General features: G+C 47.5%; 1 protein-coding gene across 1 annotated transcript in view; it reads right to left on the reverse strand.

Moving 5' to 3' along the window:
* LOC117388146 (sodium channel protein type 4 subunit alpha B-like) overlaps positions 1 to 21905 on the reverse strand; it is a 132010-nt gene that overhangs the window by 19565 nt on the left and 90540 nt on the right. The window contains exons 25-26 of the mRNA XM_055230170.1: positions 16907 to 17027; positions 504 to 658 (exon numbers count right to left, since the gene is read on the reverse strand). Coding sequence (XP_055086145.1) covers positions 504 to 658; positions 16907 to 17027 — 276 coding nt within the window. The remainder of the gene's footprint in view (positions 1 to 503; positions 659 to 16906; positions 17028 to 21905) is intronic.

The following is a 21905-nucleotide window of genomic DNA, read 5'->3' on the forward strand; positions in this document are numbered from 1 at the left end:
TATACATGTGTGTGTGCGCGTATAGGGGTGTGTGTGTGTGTGTGTGTGTGTGTGTGTGTGTGTGTGTATGTATGTATGTATGTATGTATGTATATATATATATATATATATATATATATATATATATATATATATATATATATATATGTGTGTGTGTGTGTGGGGGGGGTGTATGTGTGTGTGTATATGTGTATGAGGTGAAGTAGTACCAGTGTGTGTATGTATATATGTGTGTATATATATATGTGTACATGTGAGGGGCAGTAGTACCAGTGTGTGTATATATATATGTGTGTGTACATGTGAGGTGCAGTAGTACCAGTGTGTGTATATATATATGTGTGTGTACATGTGAGGTGCAGTAGTACCAGTGTATGTATATGTATATGTGTACATGTGAGGTGCAGTAGTACCAGTGTATGTATATGTATATGTGTACATGTGAGGTGCAGTAGTACCAGTGTGTGTATATATATGTGTGTACATGTGAGGTGCAGTAGTACCAGTGCTCCAGAGCTGAGCAGGATCATGAAGATGATGAAGGTCTCAAACCAGCTGTGCTCCACAATCTGATAACATGTCTTCCTGAGTCTGAACCAGACCTGACCCGGGCCTGAGGATGTGTCGATGTCACAGCAGCCGAAGCGACGCACACATACTGTAATACACACACACATCCTCCATTATAAAGCCAGAAATAACAAGCTTAGTTTATTTGTACAGCACAATTGGTACACAAAGTAATTCAAAGTGCTTTACAGAATAAGAGAGACATTAAACAAGACATTAAAAGACTGTTCCAGGTTTCAGCTGCATAAAATTGAAACACTGATTCTCCCTGTTTAGTCCTGACTCTGGGACCACAGGAGGCCGGTCCCTGAAGTCCTCAGAGTGTGAGATGGTTCATGTGGCTCTAACATGTGTGAGATGTACTTTGGTGCTGGTCCATGGAGTGACAAAGTACTCACAGCATGAAGGGAGAGACCTCGCACTAAAACTAGAATTACAGACTAACAGAAACGTGAAAACACTGCAGAGCTTCTACCATTTTAACTTAATTTGGTGTGATAAAACCTGTTGTACATATAAATTATAGTTTTACACCAATCAAGAAGCAATTTGTGGAGAAATGTTGAAAAATATGTTGAAAATTACAGAAAGAGCTCTGTTGTCTGGGTTGCTGCAGTTGGTCAGGTCTAGGTTCAGCAACAGTCTGTGCTCAAAGAATGAGGTCAGCTGACACCTGAATATACTGAATGACCAGGTTATTCCATCAATGGATTTTTTCTTCCCTGATGGCACGGGCATATTCCAAGATGACAATGCCAGGATTCATCAGGCTCAAATTGTGACAGAGTGGTTCAGGGAGACATCATTTTCACACATGGATTGTCCACAACAGAGTCCAGACCTTAACCCCACTGAGAATCTTTGGGATGTGCTGGAGAAGCTTTGTGCAGCGTCAGACTCGACCATCATCAATGAGGTGAAAAATTAATGCAACACTGGATGGAAATCAACATCATGGACTTCCCTAACTGTGTTTTGGTGAAATTGGTGGTCTAATCTATCATAGTTCATATCAAAGTCAAACAAAAACGATGGTATTTGAGCAAAATCCTCTGTGTTCAGCCTTTACTCAGCTCTGCTCTGTTTTTGAACCTTTATTCACAGTTTAAATACAGATTTTTTTTTACAGACGCAGTGCAATTATTTATCAGTAAAACACTTTATATTCAAGAGTCAAAACTGAGACTTGTCCAAAGTACGGTCACTATAGCAACTTCAGCGCTTAGGCTAAGGTCTCTGAACAGTTTGACAAACAGTGCCAAATCAGGTAATGAAGAGTCTTATTCAACCAAAATGTGTATTAGTCAATTAATCATTTTGTTCAGATGATAAGGATTTATGTAAGACAACAGCAGAAAGGAGACGTGAGCGAGGGAGCACAAGATTTGGTATTTGTGTGTATTTATGTGTAAAAAGGTGTCGTAACGGTGCGGATAGGACCAAAGGATGCAGACCAGAGCAGTTTTAACAGTGTTTATTTACAACGGTGAAAATGCAGTCTTTAAACAGGTCACAAGAGCAGGTACAGGAACCAGGGAGCGGGAGACGGGTCAGGCGGGTGCGGTGCAGGTAGAGGCGGGCAGGACAGGACCAGGACGGGGATAGAAGCAGGTGCGGTACCAGGGCGGGCGGAGCAGACGAAGACCAGAGCGGGGAGCGGGTGACAAACCAGAGACCAGGACCGGACAGGAGACGAGACGAGCAGGAGACGAGACGAGCAGGAGACGAGACGAGCAGGAGACGAGACGAGCAGGAGACAAGACGAGCTGGAAGCGATACCGGGACTGGAACGTGGCGGCAGGAGCTGGGCGAGTAGAGGCAGGAATCTGGAGGGTGCATAAATCCAAATGAGCATTTGCCGGAAAGTACCATATAACAAAGCTTAGCAAGAAACATTCACGTTTTACACGCGGACGGTCTGGCACCGAGTGTAGACTGCCAAGCCTTCTTGTACTCAGCAGCAGGTGGTGGTGATTAGGCTGATGCATCCCAGGTGTGCACGGGAGGAGTCAGGCACTCCACCCAGCTCCAGACACACAGGTAGGGGAGGGGGAGAGAGCACGGGAGGACAGGGAAAACTGACATCATGACAGTACCCCCCCCCTAAGGTCCACCTCCTGGTGGACCCCCAGGCTTGTCAGGATGAGCGCGGTGGAAGTCTCTCACCATGTCGGGGTCCAGAATGCGTGCCCTGGGCACCCAGGATCGCTCCTCCGGACCGTAACCCTCCCAATCGACGAGGTACTGGAGGCCCCTACCACGGCGACGAACGTCAATCAGGCGGCGGACGGTGAACGCCGGGTGGCCGTCAATGACTCGGGCGGGCGGTGGGGGATCGGCCGGAGGGCACAGGTCGCTGGTCCGGACTGGTTTAACCTGGGAGACGTGAAAGGTCGGATGAATCCGGAGAGACGGGGGTAACTGGAGGCGCACCGCCGATGGATTTATGATCTTCATGATCTTAAACGGTCCCAGGAATCGGGGGGACAGCTTACGGGAGTCCGTCTTCAGCGGGACCGTCTTGGCGGAGAGCCAAACCATCTGGCCAGGTTGGTATACGGGCGCCGGGACACGGTGGCGATCGGCCGTCGCCTTAGTGCGCGCTCCAGCCCGAAGAAGGGCCGCCCTGGCCTTCTTCCAGATCCGGCGACAGCGCTGGAGATGGCGCTGAACAGACGGGACGGCGAGGTCCCTCTCCTCCGTGGGAAAGAGAGGGGGTTGATATCCCAGCGATGCCTCGAAGGGGGACATACCAGTGGCGGAACTCACGAGGGAGTTGTGAGCATACTCTATCCAGGGCAGGTGAGTACTCCAGGTCGCGGGGTTGGCGGAGGCTGTGCACCGTAGGGCCGACTCCAGGTCTTGGTTGGCCCGCTCCGTCTGCCCATTAGATTGTGGATGGAACCCGGACGTGAGGCTAACCGTGGCCCCCAAACCGTCGCAGAAAGACCGCCATACCTGAGAGGTGAATTGGGTCCCTCTGTCGGACACGATGTCCACCGGGATGCCGTGGAGTCGGAAGACATGACTGGTCAGCTGGTCGGCAGTTTCTTTGGCTGTGGGGAGCTTAGGCAGGGCAACGAAATGGGCGGCCTTGGAGAAGCGGTCCACAATGGTGAGAACCACCGTGTTCCCCTGGGAAGGGGGAAGGCCCGTCACGAAGTCCAAGGCGATGTGGGACCAAGGGCGACGAGGAACTGGGAGAGGATGCAAGAGACCAGAAGGGGGTGAGTGGGAGGCCTTGGCCCGAGCACATACCTGGCAGGCGGCGACATAAGCCCGGGTGTCTGTGTCCATCGTGGGCCACCAGAAGCGTCTCCTGAGGAGGGAGAGAGAGCGACCGGCACCAGGATGGCAGGCGAAACGGGAGGCATGGACCCACTGGAGCACCTGAGACCGGACAGAATCGGGAACAAACAGTTTACCTGGAGGGCCGTTACCTGGGTCGGGGTCGTTGGTCTGGGCCTCTCGGACGGTGTCCTCGATATCCCAATGGACCGCGGCCACCACACACGAGGAGGGAATAATTGTTTCTGCGGTGACCGGGCTATCCTCCAGGGCGAACTGGCGGGAGAGGGCATCGGGTTTGACGTTCCGAGATCCGGGGCGGTAGGTGAGGAGAAAGTTGAAGCGGCTGAAGAAGAGGGACCAACGAGCTTGACGGGGATTGAGGCGCCTGGCGGACTGGATGTACTCCAAGTTTTTATGGTCGGTCCAGACGATGAATGGTTGCTCCGCCCCTTCGAGCCAGTGGCGCCACTCCTCCAAGGCCAGCTTTACGGCAAGGAGCTCCCGATCCCCCACGTCATAATTGACCTCGGCCGAGGACAATCGCCGGGAAAAGAAGGCGCAGGGACAGAGGCGGTTGTGGGGGTCGAACCTCTGCGAAAGCACGGCCCCCACTCCCGAGTCGGAGGCGTCGACCTCCACGATGAATTGCCGTGAAGGGTCGGGCTGGTGCAGGATGGGAGCGGAGGTAAATAGTCTCTTAAGCTTCTCGAAGGCTGTCTGCGCCTCAGGAGACCAGGCAAACTGCAAAGCAGGAGAGGTGAGTTTAGTTAAGGGCGAGATAACCCTACTAAAATCCCGGATGAAACGTCTATAAAAATTGGCAAAGCCGATAAATCTCTGGAGCTGTCTCCGGCTGGTAGGAACGGGCCACTCAGTGACAGCCTGGATCTTTTCAGGGTCAGCTCTTACTTGGCCCCGCCCCACAATGAAGCCCAAAAAGCTGACCTCCTCTGCGTGAAACTCGCATTTCTCAGCTTTCACGAACAGTTTATTCTCGAGGAGGCGCTGGAGAACCTGGCGAACGTGCTGATGATGCTCCTGGGGGGACCGCGAGAAAATCAAGATGTCATCCAAGTAAACAAAGACGAATCGGTTAAGGAAATCACGGAGCACATCGTTGATGAGGGCTTGGAATACGGCAGGGGCGTTGGTGAGACCGAAGGGCATAACCAAGTATTCGAAATGTCCCAGGGGTGTCTTGAAGGCCGTCTTCCATTCGTCTCCCTCCCTGATGCGCACCAGGTGGTACGCATTCCGCAAATCCAACTTGGAGAAGATGGTCGCACCGTGGAGGGGCGTAAATGCCGAGTCCAGTAAGGGAAGCGGGTATTTATTCTTTACAGTTATATTGTTCAGACCCCGGTAATCAATGCAAGGCCGCAGGGATTTGTCCTTCTTAGCCACAAAGAAGAACCCCGCTCCCACGGGTGAAGTGGACGGGCGGATGATTCCGGCAGCCAGGGACCCACGGATATAGTCCTCCATTGACTCGCGTTCAGGTTTAGACAGGTTATATAGCCTGCTAGATGGTAGTGGGGCACCCGGCAGGAGGTCACTTGCCCAGTTCGGCCAAAAGGGGGGGCCCACCAGTAGCACTGGGAGTACTGGTGGGCGAGCAACACATCCTGGACTCTTCTAATAGACTGCGGCTCAGCGCCACCCTGTGCGTTCGCACAGAGACCTTATGCGTTTCCGCCCTTATCGACTCCGGGGCTGAGAGGGACTTTATTGATGCCCAAGTCGCGGAGCAGCTCGGGGTCTACCTGGAGCCCCTCGAACGCCCCTTAAATGCCCAGGGGCTCAATGGACGTTTTCTGGGGCACATCACTCACATCACAGAACCTGTCACCGTGATTCTGTCCGGCAACCACCAAGAGAACCGTCAGTTTCATGTCCTGTCCTCCTCCGCTTCTCCTCTGGTCCTTGGTTACCCCTGGCTACGCGCCCACAACCCTGTTTTCGATTGGGCCAGGGGCGGAGTTTCGGGCTGGAGTCCCGATTGCCACGCCAAGTGCCTTCGGTCCGCCCTCCCTCCGGCCGGGAGGTCCGTTCCTGTCGCTGATCCGTCCCCAGACACCCCCAATCTGTCCTCGGTGCCTGCTGAATATCACGACCTGGGGGAGGTTTTTAGCAAGAGCAAGGCCAGACCGTTCTGTCGTAACGGTGCGGATAGGACCAAAGGATGCAGACCAGAGCAGTTTTAACAGTGTTTATTTACAACGGTGAAAATGCAGTCTTTAAACAGGTCACAAGAGCAGGTACAGGAACCAGGGAGCGGGAGACGGGTCAGGCGGGTGCGGTGCAGGTAGAGGCGGGCAGGACAGGACCAGGACGGGGATAGAAGCAGGTGCGGTACCAGGGCGGGCGGAGCAGACGAAGACCAGAGCGGGGAGCGGGTGACAAACCAGAGACCAGGACCGGACAGGAGACGAGACGAGCAGGAGACGAGACGAGCAGGAGACGAGACGAGCAGGAGACGAGACGAGCAGGAGACAAGACGAGCTGGAAGCGATACCGGGACTGGAACGTGGCGGCAGGAGCTGGGCGAGTAGAGGCAGGAATCTGGAGGGTGCATAAATCCAAATGAGCATTTGCCGGAAAGTACCATATAACAAAGCTTAGCAAGAAACATTCACGTTTTACACGCGGACGGTCTGGCACCGAGTGTAGACTGCCAAGCCTTCTTGTACTCAGCAGCAGGTGGTGGTGATTAGGCTGATGCATCCCAGGTGTGCACGGGAGGAGTCAGGCACTCCACCCAGCTCCAGACACACAGGTAGGGGAGGGGGAGAGAGCACGGGAGGACAGGGAAAACTGACATCATGACAAAAGGCCAATTAAAGTTATGATTCACAACTTTATCCTGTCTTTCTATTAATACAGTTTCCTAGTACTTTTTCCTGCATAAATAGTAGGTTGTGCATGAACTCTCCCGCAGGTGTCGTCGTGTAAGTGCAGTTTGGGTCAGATACACAGAGATGGGTCACAGTTTTTAGAGCTTTTGACACGCCCACTTTTTAGTCGACTACAGCACCAGAAAACACACGACAGGAGCAGAGGACAGAGGACAAGTGCAAAGGACAGGAGCAGAGGACAGGAGCAGACGATAGGAGTAGACGACAGGAGCAGAGGGCAGGAGCAGAGGACAGGAGCAGAGGACAGGAGTAGACGACAGGAGCAGAGGACAGGAGCAGACGATAGGAGTAGACGATAGGAGTAGACGACAGGAGCAGAGGACAGAGGACAGGAGCAGACGATAGGAGTAGACGACAGAAGCAGAGGACAGAGGACAGGAGCAGAAGATAGGAGTAGACAACAGGAGCAGAGGACAGGAGCAGACAATAGGAGTAGACAACAGGAGCAGAGGACAGGAGCAGAGGACAGGAGCAGAGGACAGGAGCAGACGATAGGAGTAGACGACAGGAGCAGAGGGCAGGAGCAGAGGACAGGAGCAGAGGACAGGAGTAGACGACAGGAGCAGAGGACAGGAGCAGACGATAGGAGTAGACGATAGGAGTAGACGACAGGAGCAGAGGACAGAGGACAGGAGCAGACGATAGGAGTAGACGACAGAAGCAGAGGACAGAGGACAGGAGCAGAAGATAGGAGTAGACAACAGGAGCAGAGGACAGGAGCAGACAATAGGAGTAGACAACAGGAGCAGAGGACAGGAGCAGAGGACAGGAGCAGAGGACAGGAGCAGAGGACAGGAGCAGAGGACAGGAGCAGAGGGCAGGAGCAGAGGACAGTAGCAGAGGACAGGAGCAGAGGACAGGAGCAGAGGACAGGAGCAGAGGGCAGGAGCAGAGGACAGGAGCAGCCACTAAATATTCAGTTTTTCTGCTCAAATTGAGTTGGTGGCCATGTTTGTTTTGGTTCATTTGGGGCAATTCACCGCTGGCCCCACCCCTAACTTCAGTGCTGCCCTATGATTGGTCAAACGCAGCAGCGGGAGAGTTTCACTTGTTTGCGAGGCCGACCTACTGACCGACTCTGATTGGTCAGAGTCATTCCATAATTAACAAGGAAAGCCCATTAGTTTCCACAGTAACGGTAACAGGAGACTTCATTAGAACCAATTAGAGATGAGACGATCAGGAAACGCAGTAAAGCAAATGGACGGGACATTACTCACTTACTAATGTAAAGTACAGTGTCTCCTGTATGCTTTTGGTGATGTTATGGTTGTGAGCATGATTTCAATGCACCGGGACCTGTTTTCCATCTGCACTTTATTGTAATGGATACTTTGCAGTGACATCGAGCTGGGGGTGTTCTACATGTATCTTTATGGTGGAATATTACCAGGTTACCATAGCAACACAATGCACACAACAGAAAACACTGCCAAAAAATAAAAAAGATAAAAGATGGTTTGAAAAAAAACAAAACAAAAAAAAACAACAAAAAACGAAATATGTGATTAATCTGAGCATTCATGGTCGTTTAGGAGTTTGATTTTCAACAAAAAGCTGAAAGCGACTAACTGAAAACTGTTTGCTAATGCTAATGCTAGCTTGTGACTGTAAAATTACTTAAGAGGGACAGCACAAATTAGCTCACCTGTTGTAGATCCAGCTAAGTCAGTTCTTGGTCAGATTGTATTAAAGCAAAACTCAAATTAAAGTCTAACAGAGCTTTAGACAGAGTAGTACCTACAGTTTGCATTACATTGCCAGGGCATGTTGATGACATCAGCTGCAAAGTATCAATAGTCGGGGACACATAGATCTAAGCACATCCCAGTAGATTAGTGTTTTTGTGGTGTGTGTGGTTGATCTGGATCATATCTACATTCATTATAAAAGTAAAAGAAGTGAACTTGGTGCAGCTGCTCTGCAATCTTCAATCTTTCCTTTGTCTCATTTACACTCTTTCTATCCCTCCCTCTTCCCTCTATCTACACTCTTTTCTTTCTCTCCTCTCTCTCTTTTCCTTCTTCTGCTTCTCTCTCATTTTCATTGTGTAACATAAACTGTACATCCTCGCTTTCTCTTCTCTCTGTCTCTCATTCTCTTTGTCTAATGGTCTCTATATCCCGTCTCCGTGTCTCTACCCCCCTCCTCTTTTCTGTCTCCTCTCTTCTTTTTGTCTCTGTCCTTCTGTCTCTCTATCCCTTCTCTCTGACCCCCCTCTCTCATTTTTCTCTCTCCTTCCCTCCTCTCTTTTCCCTTTCGATCCCTCTCTCCCTCATGTAGACTCTCACTCTTTCCCTTCCTCTGCCCTTCCCCTCTCCTCTTATCTCTTTCCATCTCTCTCTCTCTGCTTCATATGGACTGTCCCTCTCTCTTTCCCTCCTTCTACCTTTCTCTCTCTTTGCCCCTCCCACTCCTCTTTCTGTCTTTCTTTTTTATCTCTCCCCATGGCATCTTTCATCTCCTCTCTTACCCCTTCCTCTCTTCCTCCCTTTGTCTTGTGCACTCACGGGGACTCTCCTCATTCCTCTTTCTGTCTCTCCCCCCTCTCTCTCATTTTTTTCCTTTCTTTCCTCTCTCACTTCTCCTCTTAACTGTCTCTTTTTCTCCCTCCTCTCTTCATTCTGATCTATCTGGCTCTTTCCTCATAGCCTCTTCCATCTCCTCTCCTGCCCCCGTCCTCCTTCCCTCTCTCTCCCTCTCTCCTTCTCCTCTGTTTCCCCCTCCTCTCTCCCTCTCTCCTTCTCCTCTGTTTCCCCCTCCTCTCTCCATCTCTCCTTCTCTTCTGTTTCCCCCTCCTCTCTCTTCTCTCCATCTCTCCATCTCCTCTGTTTCCTCCTCCTCGGTCTCTCTGTTCAGACACATGTACACTGTGTTATACAAAACAATAGCAGTCAGTGGGACAGGTGCTCTGCTCCTCTGAGTCTGCCCCCTCCTCTCCCTCCTCCTCTTCCTCTCCATCCTCCTCGTCCTCTTCCTTTTTCTCTGTCTTTAACCTTTAACAGTTTAAAAAATGTTCAATTGCTGTTTTAACCAAATTTATTCAAATGAGTTCTGCACCGTTAAGAAGATGTTGTTCAATAGTGCACGTTGTAAACCCGCCCAGAACGAGAACTTTAAACTCATCCGAAAAGCTCATGTATTTCACAACATGTTTGTAGAGGTCTAAACTACAGGGTGAGCCGCTTTTACACAGAATCAGACCTTATGGAGACACTGGGAGGGCATCTGACACACAGGGAGGGCATCTGACACACAGAGAGGGCATCTGACACACAGAGAGGGCATGTGACTGTGTGGTGTGGTGTTTTATGAATTGTGAATACATTTGGTCGTGTTCGTTTTGCTGCAGTTTCCCGCTGAGCGCCGCAGCTGAATCAGGAACTCAATGTTCATCAATCATCTTCCAATCAGAGCACAGAACAATGACTACAGCGACCAATCACAGAGCGGCAACACAAACCTCAGGGACCAATCAAAGCAGAGCGGCAGCTGCTGCTGGGACAGCTGAGGAGAGGCCAGAGCCACAGAACAGCAGCCACAGCGTCACTCTGCCCCAGGATGGTTGTGACAGGACGGTTTGGTTTATCTCTTCTGTACCTGTGGTTCCTGTCTGCAGTGTTAAAGCACACAGAGACAGTCCTCCTCCTCTCCTCTGTTTGGTCTGTTCCTCTCCCCCTCTGCTCTGATTGGTCTGTTTCTCTACCCCTCTCCTCTGATTGGTCTATTCCTCTCCTCCTCTGCTCTGATTGGTCTGTTCCTCTCCTCCTCTCCTCTGTTTGGTCTGTTCCTCTCCCCCTCTGCTCTGATTGGTCTGTTTCTCTACCCCTCTCCTCTGATTGGTCTGTTCCTCTCCTCCTCTCCTCTGATTGGTCTGTTCCTCTCCTCCTCTGCTCTGATTGGTCTGTTCCTCTCCTCCTCTGCTCTGATTGGTCTGTTCCTCTCCTCCTCTGCTCTGATTGGTCTGTTCCTCTCCTCCTCTCCTCTGATTGGTCTGTTCCTCTCCTCCTCTGCTCTGATTGGTCTGTTCCTCTCCTCCTCTGCTCTGATTGGTCTGATCCTCTCCCCCTCTGCTCTGATTGGTCTGTTCCTCTCCTCCTCTCTTCTGATTGGTCTGTTGCTCTCCTCCTCTCCTCTGATTGGTCTGATCCTCTCCCCCTCTGCTCTGATTGGTCTGTTCCTCTCCTCCTCTCTTCTGATTGGTCTGTTCCTCTCCCTCTCTCCTCTGATTGATCTGTTTCTCTACCCCTCTCCTCTGATTGGTCTGCTGCTCTCCTCCTCTCCTCTGATTGGTCTGTTCCTCTCCTCCTCTCCTCTGATTGGTCTGTTCCTTTCCTCCTTTCATCTGATTGGTCTGTTCCTCTACCCCTCTGCTCTGATTGGTCTGTTCCTCTCCCCTTCTCCTCTGATTGGTCTGTTCCTCTCCCTCTCTCCTCTGATTGGTCTGTTTCTCTCCTCCTCTCCTCTGATTGGTCTGTTCCTCTCCCTCTCTCCTCTGATTTCTCTGTTCCTCTCCCTCTCTCCTCTGATTGGTCTGTTCCTCTCCCTCTCTCCTCTGATTGGTCTGTTTCTCTCCTGTGATTGGTCTGTTTCTCCCCCCCTCTCCTCTGATTGGTCTGTTCCTCTCCTCTGATTGGTCTGTTCCTCTCTTCCTCTGCTCTGATTGGTCTGTTCCTCTCCTCCTCTGCTCTGATTGGTCTGTTCCTCTCCTCCTCTCCTCTGATTGGTCTGTTCCTCTCCTCCTCTCCTCTGATTGGTCTGTTCCTCTCCTCCTCTCCTCTGATTGGTCTGTTCCTCTCCTCCTCTCCTCTGATTGGTCTGTTCCTTTCCTCCTCTCATCTGATTGGTCTGTTCCTCTCCCTCTCTCCTCTGATTGGTCTGTTCCTCTACCCCTCTCCTCTGATTGGTCTGTTCCTCTACCCCTCTCCTCTGATTGGTCTGTTCCTCTACCCCTCTCCTCTGATTGGTCTGTTCCTCTCCGCTTCTCTTATGATTAGTCTGTTTCTCTCCCCCTCTCCTCTGATTGGTCTATTCTTCTCCCCTCTCCTTTAATTGGTCTTTTCCTCTCCCCCTTGCCTCTGGTTGGTCTGTTCCTCTCCCCCTCTCCTCTTATTGGTCTGTTCCTTTCCTCCTCTCCTCTGATTGGCCTGCTCGTCTCCTCATCTCCTCTGATTGGCTGTTCTGTGACCTGATTCTCTCACCTGCAGATGGATTAGCGTTAGCGTTAGCAGCAGGTGAGCGCACACCTGCGTTAGCCTCAGCGTTAGCTTTAGCCTGAGTCAGCAATTTGTTCTGACAAACACAATCAGGCCACAGCTGGAAAACCCCCCACCACCTACACAATAGAATACAAGATAATATACAGACTTAAGCAGGAATGAAGCAGGACTGAAGCAGGAATGAAGCAGGACTAAACAGGACTAAACAGGACTAAACAGGACTAAACAGGACTGAAACAGGACTAAAGCAGGACTAAAGAGGACTAAAGCAGGACTAAACAGGACTAAAGCAGGACTAAACCAGGACTAAACCAGGACTAAACAGGACTAAACAGGACTAAACCAGGACTAAACAGGACTAAACCAGGACTAAACAGGACTAAACAGGACTAAACCAGGACTAAACCAGAACTAAAGCAGGACTAAAGCAGGACTAAAGCAGGACCCCCTTCCTGACAAAACTGAACTGAACCAGGACTTTAGTCTGGGTTTAGTCTGGGTTTAGTCCCAGTTCCTTGTACTATTGTCTTCTTAGTTCATTAAATTACATAAATATGAGTCGCTCTTTGTGTTTTTCTACTTTGTGTTGGGTTTCCATGCCTTTTGGGGACATTCCATAGACCTGGAATTTCCTGGCGACTAATCCTTAGGGCTGGGCACCGTTTAATTTTTTTGATTCCAAAATGATACTTGCTTTTCGATACCAATACCTGAATGGTTCTTTTGGTGGAGTTTGGTTCATATTATCTGTTTGGATTAATCTTTACACAAACACTGCAGAGTGAGTGGATGTGCACAGCACTTTGACTTCTGCTTGTGCAGGGATCAGTCTGGACGTGTGAGCATGTGTGCTGCTGCTAAATAAATCAGATTGGTCTGTTGGAGTTTTTATTGCCTCATCTCTCAAATGAATGAAGTTGGCACAGAACTTTTTAGTCGGTGCCTACCTGGAACCAAGTTTCTGATCCTAACTTTAACTTCAGTCCCTACTTGCCTCACCTTAACCTAAACCCTAACCTTAAGCAGCAGTGTGCGGTCAAGGCCATCAAGGCAAGCTTTGTCAATAAAGTCTAAAATCATCCCCTTTAGTACTCCCTGCTGGTCACAGATCAGACTGCATTGACAGCGGCTCTGAACGTCTCATTAACTTGTTGTACTGTGCTACAGAGGCCATGCCACTCCACACTCTACATGCACTTTACAACCAGAGAGTCAGCCGAGAGCAGACATGGCAAAACTACGGCCACACATGGCCCTTTGGCTTTATTATTATTATTATTTATCTGGCCTGCCGAACGTGACCAAATTATATTAAAATAGGTAAGGGTAAACTGTTCAAATTAGGCAAGGCAAGTTTATTTGTATAGCACAATTCGTTCACAAGGTAATTAAAAATGCTTTACAGAATACAAAATATATTAAAATCACAATAGAACAAACTTTTTCAACAAGTTGTTGATCTTTTGGCACTTGATACAACTGAATGTGAGTTTTTCTGCTGTGTTTATTTAACTGAAATTTTTATTAATTATTAATTTAATTATTGCGTTTGGAAAACAATTTGTACAATGAGCCTGTATGCTTTGCTACATGTTATATGTCAAATTTTAGAACCCGTTGTGGCCCGTGTGTCAAAACATTTGCCCACCCCTGTTTTATAGGCTTGAATATGTGTACTGAGGCCCACAGCCAGCTCAAACTGTGCTGAATAAACCCCATGATAAACCCATGATTAACCCATGATAAACCCCATGATAAACCCCATGATAAACTCCCTGATAAACCCATAATAAACACATGATAAACCCCCTGATAAACCCATGATAAACCCCATGAAAAAAACCACGATAAACCCCCTGATAAACCCATGATAAACTCATGATAAACCCATGACAAACCCATGATAAATCCCCTGATAAACCCCCTGATAAACCCATGATAAACCCCATTATAAACCCATGATAAACCCCATGATAAACCCCATGAAAAAACCCACGATAAACCCCCTGATAAACCCATGACAAATCCATGATAAACCCATGACAAATCCATGATAAACCCATGATAAACCCAAGATAAACCCATGACAAATCCATGATAAACCCATGATAAACCCAAGATAAACCCATGATAAACCCCATGATAAATCCCCTGATAAACCCATGATAAATCCCCTGATAAACCCCCTGATAAACCCATGATAAACTCATGATAAACCCATGACAAACCCACGATAAATCCCCTGATAAACCCATGATAAACTCATGATAAACCCATGACAAACCCATGATAAATCCCCTGATAAACCCATGATAAACCCCCTAATAAACCAATGATAAATCCCTTGATAAACCCATAATAAACCCATGATAAACCCATGATAAATCCCCTGATAAACCCATGATAAACCCATGATAAACCCCCTGATAAACCCATGATAAACCCATGATAAACCCCCTGATAAACCCATGATAAATCCCATGTTAAACTCTTGGAGGAATCAGTCGTCGGAGGAGATTTCTAATGAGTGCACATTTGCAGCAAGAGATGACAACACAACTCCAACTTTGAACACAAGTGTCTAAATTCACTCTTTTAGCTTCATGTTTCTGTGATTAGATGTTAGTTAGAAACACAGACAGTCATTTAATCACACTGAACTAGTTTCAGGACTAGTTTGTGTGAAATGGAGGATCTGGACAGAGCAGTGGAGTGACAGCGGCTGGGGCAGTTAGGAGTCACAGTCCAGGAGACGTCTGGTCTGTGACCTGTTTATGGAGCGAGAGCATTAGCAGAATAACAGGACTAGTACACACAGGGAGGAACATGTGGCTGTTCTGGACCTGCTCTTGCTCCTGCTCTTCAGGGAAATGCAGGACATTTCTTCAGAAAAGATGTGGTTTTGATTTGCATCTGTGAGAGTTGAGTGTGAGTGCAGGAGTGTGTTTATACATTTAATGCCAGTAAAAATAAATATTCTCATTTGCAATGTAATTGGTATAAAAGTGGCGTTGATTTAAATAATTAAAAGTTATCGAATAAATATTGCATCCACCCCATGTCTGCTGCCTAGCCATAAAGTCACTATAGTCACTGTACACTACTGAACTTAACCAAGCCCCAACTTTAACCTTAACCAAACCGTAACCTATTTTAACCCAGATCTGATGTGATTCTACTGCTCACATCCACATCCACATATAAAACACACATAAGAGCAGTTAGGCCCGTGTTTCCCAAACGCAGCACTTCTTATGTGACGTGTGTGCGGTGCATTCGAGGCCAGTGGAAAAGTGGGACATTCTGGCCTCACACTCTGAGTAATGACCACATTAGAACTGTGTTTCTACAGAAATATGGAATCTGCACACACGCTGTTTTACATGAGAGATGCAAGCAATTTAGAGCTGGTTTAGACCTGGTTTAGACAAGCTTTAGTCCCTGTTCAGACCTAGTTTAGACCTGGTTTAGTCCTGCTTTAGACCAGGTTTACACCAGGTTTAGTTACATTCATTCCTCATCTTCTTTATACTTGCAGATGCCCTTCCTTTGTGTCAGATGCCCTTCCTTTGTGTCAGATGCCCTCCCTGTGTGTCAGATGCCCTCCTTGTGTGTCAGATGCCCTCCTTGTGTGTCAGATGCCCTCCCTGTGTGTCAGATGCCCTCCTTGTGTGTCAGATGCCCTCCCTGCATCTCCATCGTATTCTGTGTAAAAGCTGCTGCTCTGAGATAGTATCCTTGTATTCGTTTTAAGTTAGTTCTGTTTCTTGTGAGGAAGTGCTGAGTGATGCTAGCGCAGGTGTAACGCTCACCTGCCGCCAACACATTTATCTAAACATGAGAGAATCAGGTCACTACACACCACCACCGACCAATCAGGAGCCAGCAGGCATTCAAACGGACCAACCACCAAGCACCTGACTACAGAGCGGACCAATTGTAGAGAAGGAACTGAAGACAGAGTGTGTGTCGCCCAAAACGCTGCGTCTGAAAATATGGCCCCATTTCCCACTGAACCAACAACCTCTAAAAGAAACAAGGAGAGAACAGACAGGAGCACAAAGAGGAGCCAGAGGAGCAGAGCCACAGACAGGAGCAGAGCCACAGGAGCTGACAGGAGCAGAGAGGAGCTGAGAGGAGCTGACAGGAGCAGAGAGGAGCTGACAGGAGCAAAGAGGAGCTGACTGGAGCAGAGAGGAGCAGACAGGAGCATAGAGGAGCTGACTGGAGCAGAGAGGAGCAGACAGGAGCATAGAGGAGCTGACTGGAGCAGAGAGGAGCTGACAGGAGCAGAGAGGAGCTGACAGGAGCAAAGAGGAGCTGACTGGAGCAGAGAGGAGCTGACAGGAGCAGAGAGGAGCAGACAGGAGCAGAGAGGAGCAGAGAGGAGCAGAGAGGAGCAGAGAGGAGCAGAGAGGAGCAGACAGGGGCAAAGAGGAGCTGACAGGAGCAAAGAGGAGCAGAGAGGAGCAGACAGGAGCAGAGAGGAGTAGACAGGGGCAGAGAGGAGCTGACAGGAGCAAAGAGGAGCAGAGAGGAGCAGACAGGAGCAGAGAGGAGTAGACAGGGGCAAAGAGGAGTAGAGAGGAGCAGACAGGACCAAAGAGGAGCAGAAAGGAGCAGAGAGGAGCTGACAGGAGCAAAGAGGAGCAGAAAGGAGCAGAGAGGAGCAGACAGGAGCAGAGAGGAGCAGACAGGAGCAGAGAGGAGCTGACTGGAGCTGAGAGGAGCTGACTGGAGCTGAGAGGAGCAGACAGGAGCAGAGAGGAGCTGACTGGAGCTGAGAGGAGCTGACTGGAGCTGAGAGGAGCTGACTGGAGCTGAGAGGAGCTGACTGGAGCTGAGAGGAGCAGACTGGAGCTGAGAGGAGCAGACAGGAGCTGAGAGGAGCAGACAGGAGCAGGACTGTACCTTCAGGGAAACAGTTTTCTGGGTCCATTGCTTCTTGCTCCAGTTCAGAGAAGTCGTCCTCCTCCTCTCCGGGTTTCCTCAGGTCCACGGTGCTGCCCTCTGAGAGGCTGATGTCATCTTTCTGTGAAAAAACAACAAATAAACAATAAACAATAGGTGAAATATATAAAATAAGCATCAAATGGTAATTTCATTTAAAGATGGGGTATTTCACGTCTGTGGTGTCAGTGGGTAACATATTTAGATCATCATGTTTCCTTTTATTGTTTTGAAAGTGCTATAATCGCCCAAAACAACATATTAACATGTTTTATAAGTTTTATAAGTTTCTGACACTCTGAGTTTCCCCTCCCTTTGCTCCCCGCGTTAAGTCACTCCCCCTTCAGAGCACTATCACAACACAATCAGCTGCATCCATGAAACTAGTGCACATCACATCAGGTTTGTGAAGTTGTAGTGTGTTTTGTATCATGTGTTTGTATGTTTATGGAGTGTGGAAGTGGGGGTGACGTAGGCTTCTGGGGTCAAAAAGCACAAGTAAAGGACTGTTAAATTATGTGAAATTATGTGTTTGTTTTTCCTGTATCCATGGAGACCTTGCAATAAGCTAGCTAAGGAGATGCTACAGAGTTTTTTACACCAAACGTGGTAAAAGACATTCCAGAGCAAATATCTCGAGGGAAGGGCCAATTTTGACACCAGCCGAAACAACAGAGTGGAGTGAGGGTGAGGCTTAGAAGAGCCTTTCCTGTTGTGTGTCCAGACTTCACCTGGCGCCCCCTGGAGGCTGATGTGATGCTGCAGAACACAGCGTCACCCACACGAACAATCTACACATCAAATGAAAGCTCTCATCTTTCTGGATATGCAAACCATTTTCACCTGCAATCACCTCAGTGCTGACAGGAAAGATATTTTTACAGAAAAGTCAAAAATTTGGACTTTACTTAGCTTTGACAGCTCTGGTTCTCTCAAACTTCAAAATATTCACACAAAGTTGGGCTCATTTGTTCCGTAAAGGTCCAGAGAATATAATCCAGTCAAGAAATTATGTCAAAATAAGATCCTCCATGTCCAATCTGCTGCAGGAAAGTACTCCAAATATGAAATCTGCTCCATCACTTCTTTGCATTTCTTTTGTCGATTTCAGGCATAATAAACTTCTGACAGTGCCAACTTTCTTCATCAGTGCTAAACACACACGTTAGCTTCTGATTGACACCAATGTTGGCCAATAAGGCGGGGGTTGTGGGTTACTGGAGCCCCAGACAGCGAATCAGTGCTATAGATGACTGAAAGTTTATGCCCCACTCTCCCATTGTAGAATCAACCAATTACAGTACACACAGTTAGTGACATTTTCCCCTTACAGCCAATGAGCAGCGGAACACGATGATGTATCACATGCTATAGTTTTCCGTAAACAGAACGACCTTCACAACTGCGTAAATGAACGCCCTGTCCCAATTCGCCAAATGCAGTAACGAAGATTTTAAATTATATATTTAAATAATTTCACATATAAGTTGCATCAGAGTATAAATCACACCCCCGGACAGACTATGAAAAAAAGTGTGACTTATAGTCCGGAAAATTTTTATAGTAACCAAAAAAACAATCTGGAACGAGGTTGCTGAAAGAAACACCCCTTCCCGCCTGCACTGCTGGTTTAGCAGGAAACGAGCATTTAGCAACAGTGTCAATCAAACCTGAGGCTAACATTAGCGGGAGCGACCTTGGGGAAGAATGTGCCTGATTTGTCTGTTATTAATGTTCATATCTTGATTCACTGACAAAGTAGTGAAATAAAAACCCCAGGATCATATAGAGCAGGTTAATACAAACATTTAAAACCAAAATGACGAGTCTGACAGCAGCAGGTACAGAGAGAGGGGGTGAGGGAGTTTTCAATGTAAAGTGATTTGAAGCCAGAGTCATGATCGCTTCCTATTTGGAACGCGGCTGGTGCGTTAGCTATGTCCATTTATTTATAGAGTCCATGGGAGGGACACTATATATTTATGTGTCTGTGTATCTGGAGCCCAGGTGACAGTGTTTGTGTTGTTTTTCTGTGCATGTGTGTGTGATATGTGTGTATGTTTACATAGTGATGTGACTGTATTTGTGTGAGGGTTTGGAGTCATATTAGGTCTACAGTAGATAACAGTATTGATACTTGATACACGTTGGGGTGTTCTACATGTATGTGTATTGGCAAAATGTTTACCAGTTCCCATGTAGACACAAAACTCTTAAAACATTAACAAACATTGCCAAAAAAGTTTGAAAATCATCTGAAAACTGTTGGCTAACGCTAGCTGGCTTGTGACTGTACTGTTATTTGAGCTCTCCTCTTGTAGTACAGATAAGTCAGTTCTTTACAGTCAGATTAAGTTAAAATAAATATCAGATTAAAGTCTAACAAGCTTCAGACAGTGCAGTGCCTACAGTTAGCATCACACCCCCAGGGAATGTTGATGGCATCCGCTGCAAAGTATCAATATTAAGCATTAGCACATATGTGAGGATAAAATAAACATTATGAGTGCACACTTGTGTTTGAGCAGCTTCTCAGAGCGCTGGTCTAATCCTCGCACTGCTGTGTCGCAGGTTACAGCGTTACATAAGTGTGACTGATCAGACCAACACTCACCGCACTTTATGACAAAGACATACATAAACACATATGTGCCCTCCAAATATATACATATACATATACATATACATATACATATACATATACATATACATATACATATACATATACATAAGAGAATACAGAGGGAAGAGCGGAGACAGGGGAGAGACAGAGGGGAGAGAAGTGAGAGAAAAGAGAGGAGAGAGAGAGATAGAGAGGAGACAAGACCAAAATGGACTTTTCAGACCTTTTAACCATGTTATTGTTTTTTTTCTCTCACATTTGCACACCTGAACTTGTATTTGGAGAGACTTGTGCATATTTGAGTCATCTTTATTGTTTATTTTCAAGACGCCACTTTTCCGACCAACTCCTGTTTTCATCTCCTCCGGTACACGCCCACTGCACTGTACTGACATCCTTCTCCAGTTTTAGTTTCTTAATCAGTGATGTGTGTAGTATTCGGCAGCGTTGCTTAGTCATTTTGGTGCAAAAGAAACAAAAAACCCGCTGCTCCCTACAGTGATGCGAACCTTTCCACTGGGGGCGCCAACAGCATGCAGCGTTTTGTTGTGATGACATTTACAGCGACGTCAGTTCCCATTGGGCCCCGCAGTTGTCGTTTTGCATGACTATTGCGATAAAAAATATATAAAATGATAACATAATGATCCACGGGTGTCATAGATTATAGGTATGGAGACACAAACACTATATGTCCGCTTTAATCCTGGGACAGAGGAGCAGACGGGTGGATTTGCTTCTTTTAAGTTCAGCAGAATCAAAGCTGCAGCTGCCACGCCCTCACATGTGCAGCAGGGGTCAGGGGTCAGGCAGAGGTCACATAGGGGTCACATGAGGCTGGGACATGAAAGAAGAGTTCACACAGATGTTTTGTCTGTGTGCAGCTGCAGAATATGGACTACACTTCACTTCCCATCATGCAACAGGACAAATGTTATGTGTGAGCTATATTAGTACATTAAAGATCGTATACTACACAAAAACAGACCTGGTTAACTTTAAAACTACCACTTCATGACATCACAAGGTGGTAGATGTAGACAGATTAATGATAAAGTGTTGCTCAAACATGTGTGAATGAAACAAAACACAATTCGAGGTCTGTTTGTGATGAGGAAACGTTACATCAGATGAGAAAATAGTGTGATATGGGCCTTTAAACATTATTCTTAGGACATACAGGTCTGTCTTCATGAGGGTCAGGGCTGGTGTACAGTTAGTATTATTGCATAGTATTACAAAAGTATATTAAATAAGATCTATTCTGCTTTTCAGAGCTTTAATCATGTTATAGTTGTTTCCCCGCACCATTCACCCTCTGGACTTGTAATTGTAATGATTCATGTCTGAGTCATCTTTAATCGCATATTTTCAAGATGCCATTTTGCCGATCAATCCCCATTTTCACCGGTACACGCTCACTTTGACGTACACACCTGGTTCTCAAATTTTATTTTCTTAATCGGCTCCTCGCTGGTGTGATGTGCAGCTATCCACAGGACGACGGCGTGCGGCGCTTAGTTGTGATGATGTTTACAGTGATGTCAGCTCACACTGGGCACCGCAATTTTCTAACGCGGAAGTCAGCAAACTTTCTCTGAGTGGTTTTAGATGAATATTGTGAGTTAAAATGTCCAAAAACATAATGATCCACGGGTGTCATAGATTATAACTATAGAGCGCACACAAGCACAATATGTCTGCTTTAAACCTTATTCTAAGTACACTTGTGTCTGTCCTTGTGCGGCTGTATATTGCTGAGTCATGCTCTGATTCCGGGTCACTGTGGATTTTGCTTCGTCATGTTTTAAACTCTTCATAAATCACATGTTTGTAATAAACAGCAAAACTGATACCGTTTTAGACAGAGATAATATAACAGGGACTAAAGCTGGACTGAACCAGGACTGAACCAGGACTGAACCAGGACTAAAGCAGGACTAAAGCAGGACTAAAGCAGGACTGAACCAGGACTAAACCAGGACTAAAGCAGGACTAAAGGAGGACTGAACCAGGACTAAACCAGGACTAAATCAGGACTAAAGCAGGACTAAACCAGGACTAAACCAGGACTAAACCAGGACTAAAGCAGGACTAAAGCAGGACTGAACCAGGACTAAACCAGGACTAAAGCAGGACTAAACCAGAACTAAATTAAAGATTAAAGCAGGACTGAACCAGGACTAAACCAGGACTAAATCAGGACTAAAGCAGGACTAAACCAGGACTAAAGCAGGACTGAACCAGGACTAAACCAGGACTAAAGCAGGACTAAACCAGGACTAAAGCAGGACTGAACCAGGACTAAACCAGGACTAAACCAGGAGGACTAAACCA

The sequence above is a fragment of the Periophthalmus magnuspinnatus genome, chromosome 20 (assembly GCF_009829125.3).
Source record: "Periophthalmus magnuspinnatus isolate fPerMag1 chromosome 20, fPerMag1.2.pri, whole genome shotgun sequence".
NCBI classification, from domain to species: Eukaryota; Metazoa; Chordata; class Actinopteri; order Gobiiformes; family Gobiidae; genus Periophthalmus; species Periophthalmus magnuspinnatus.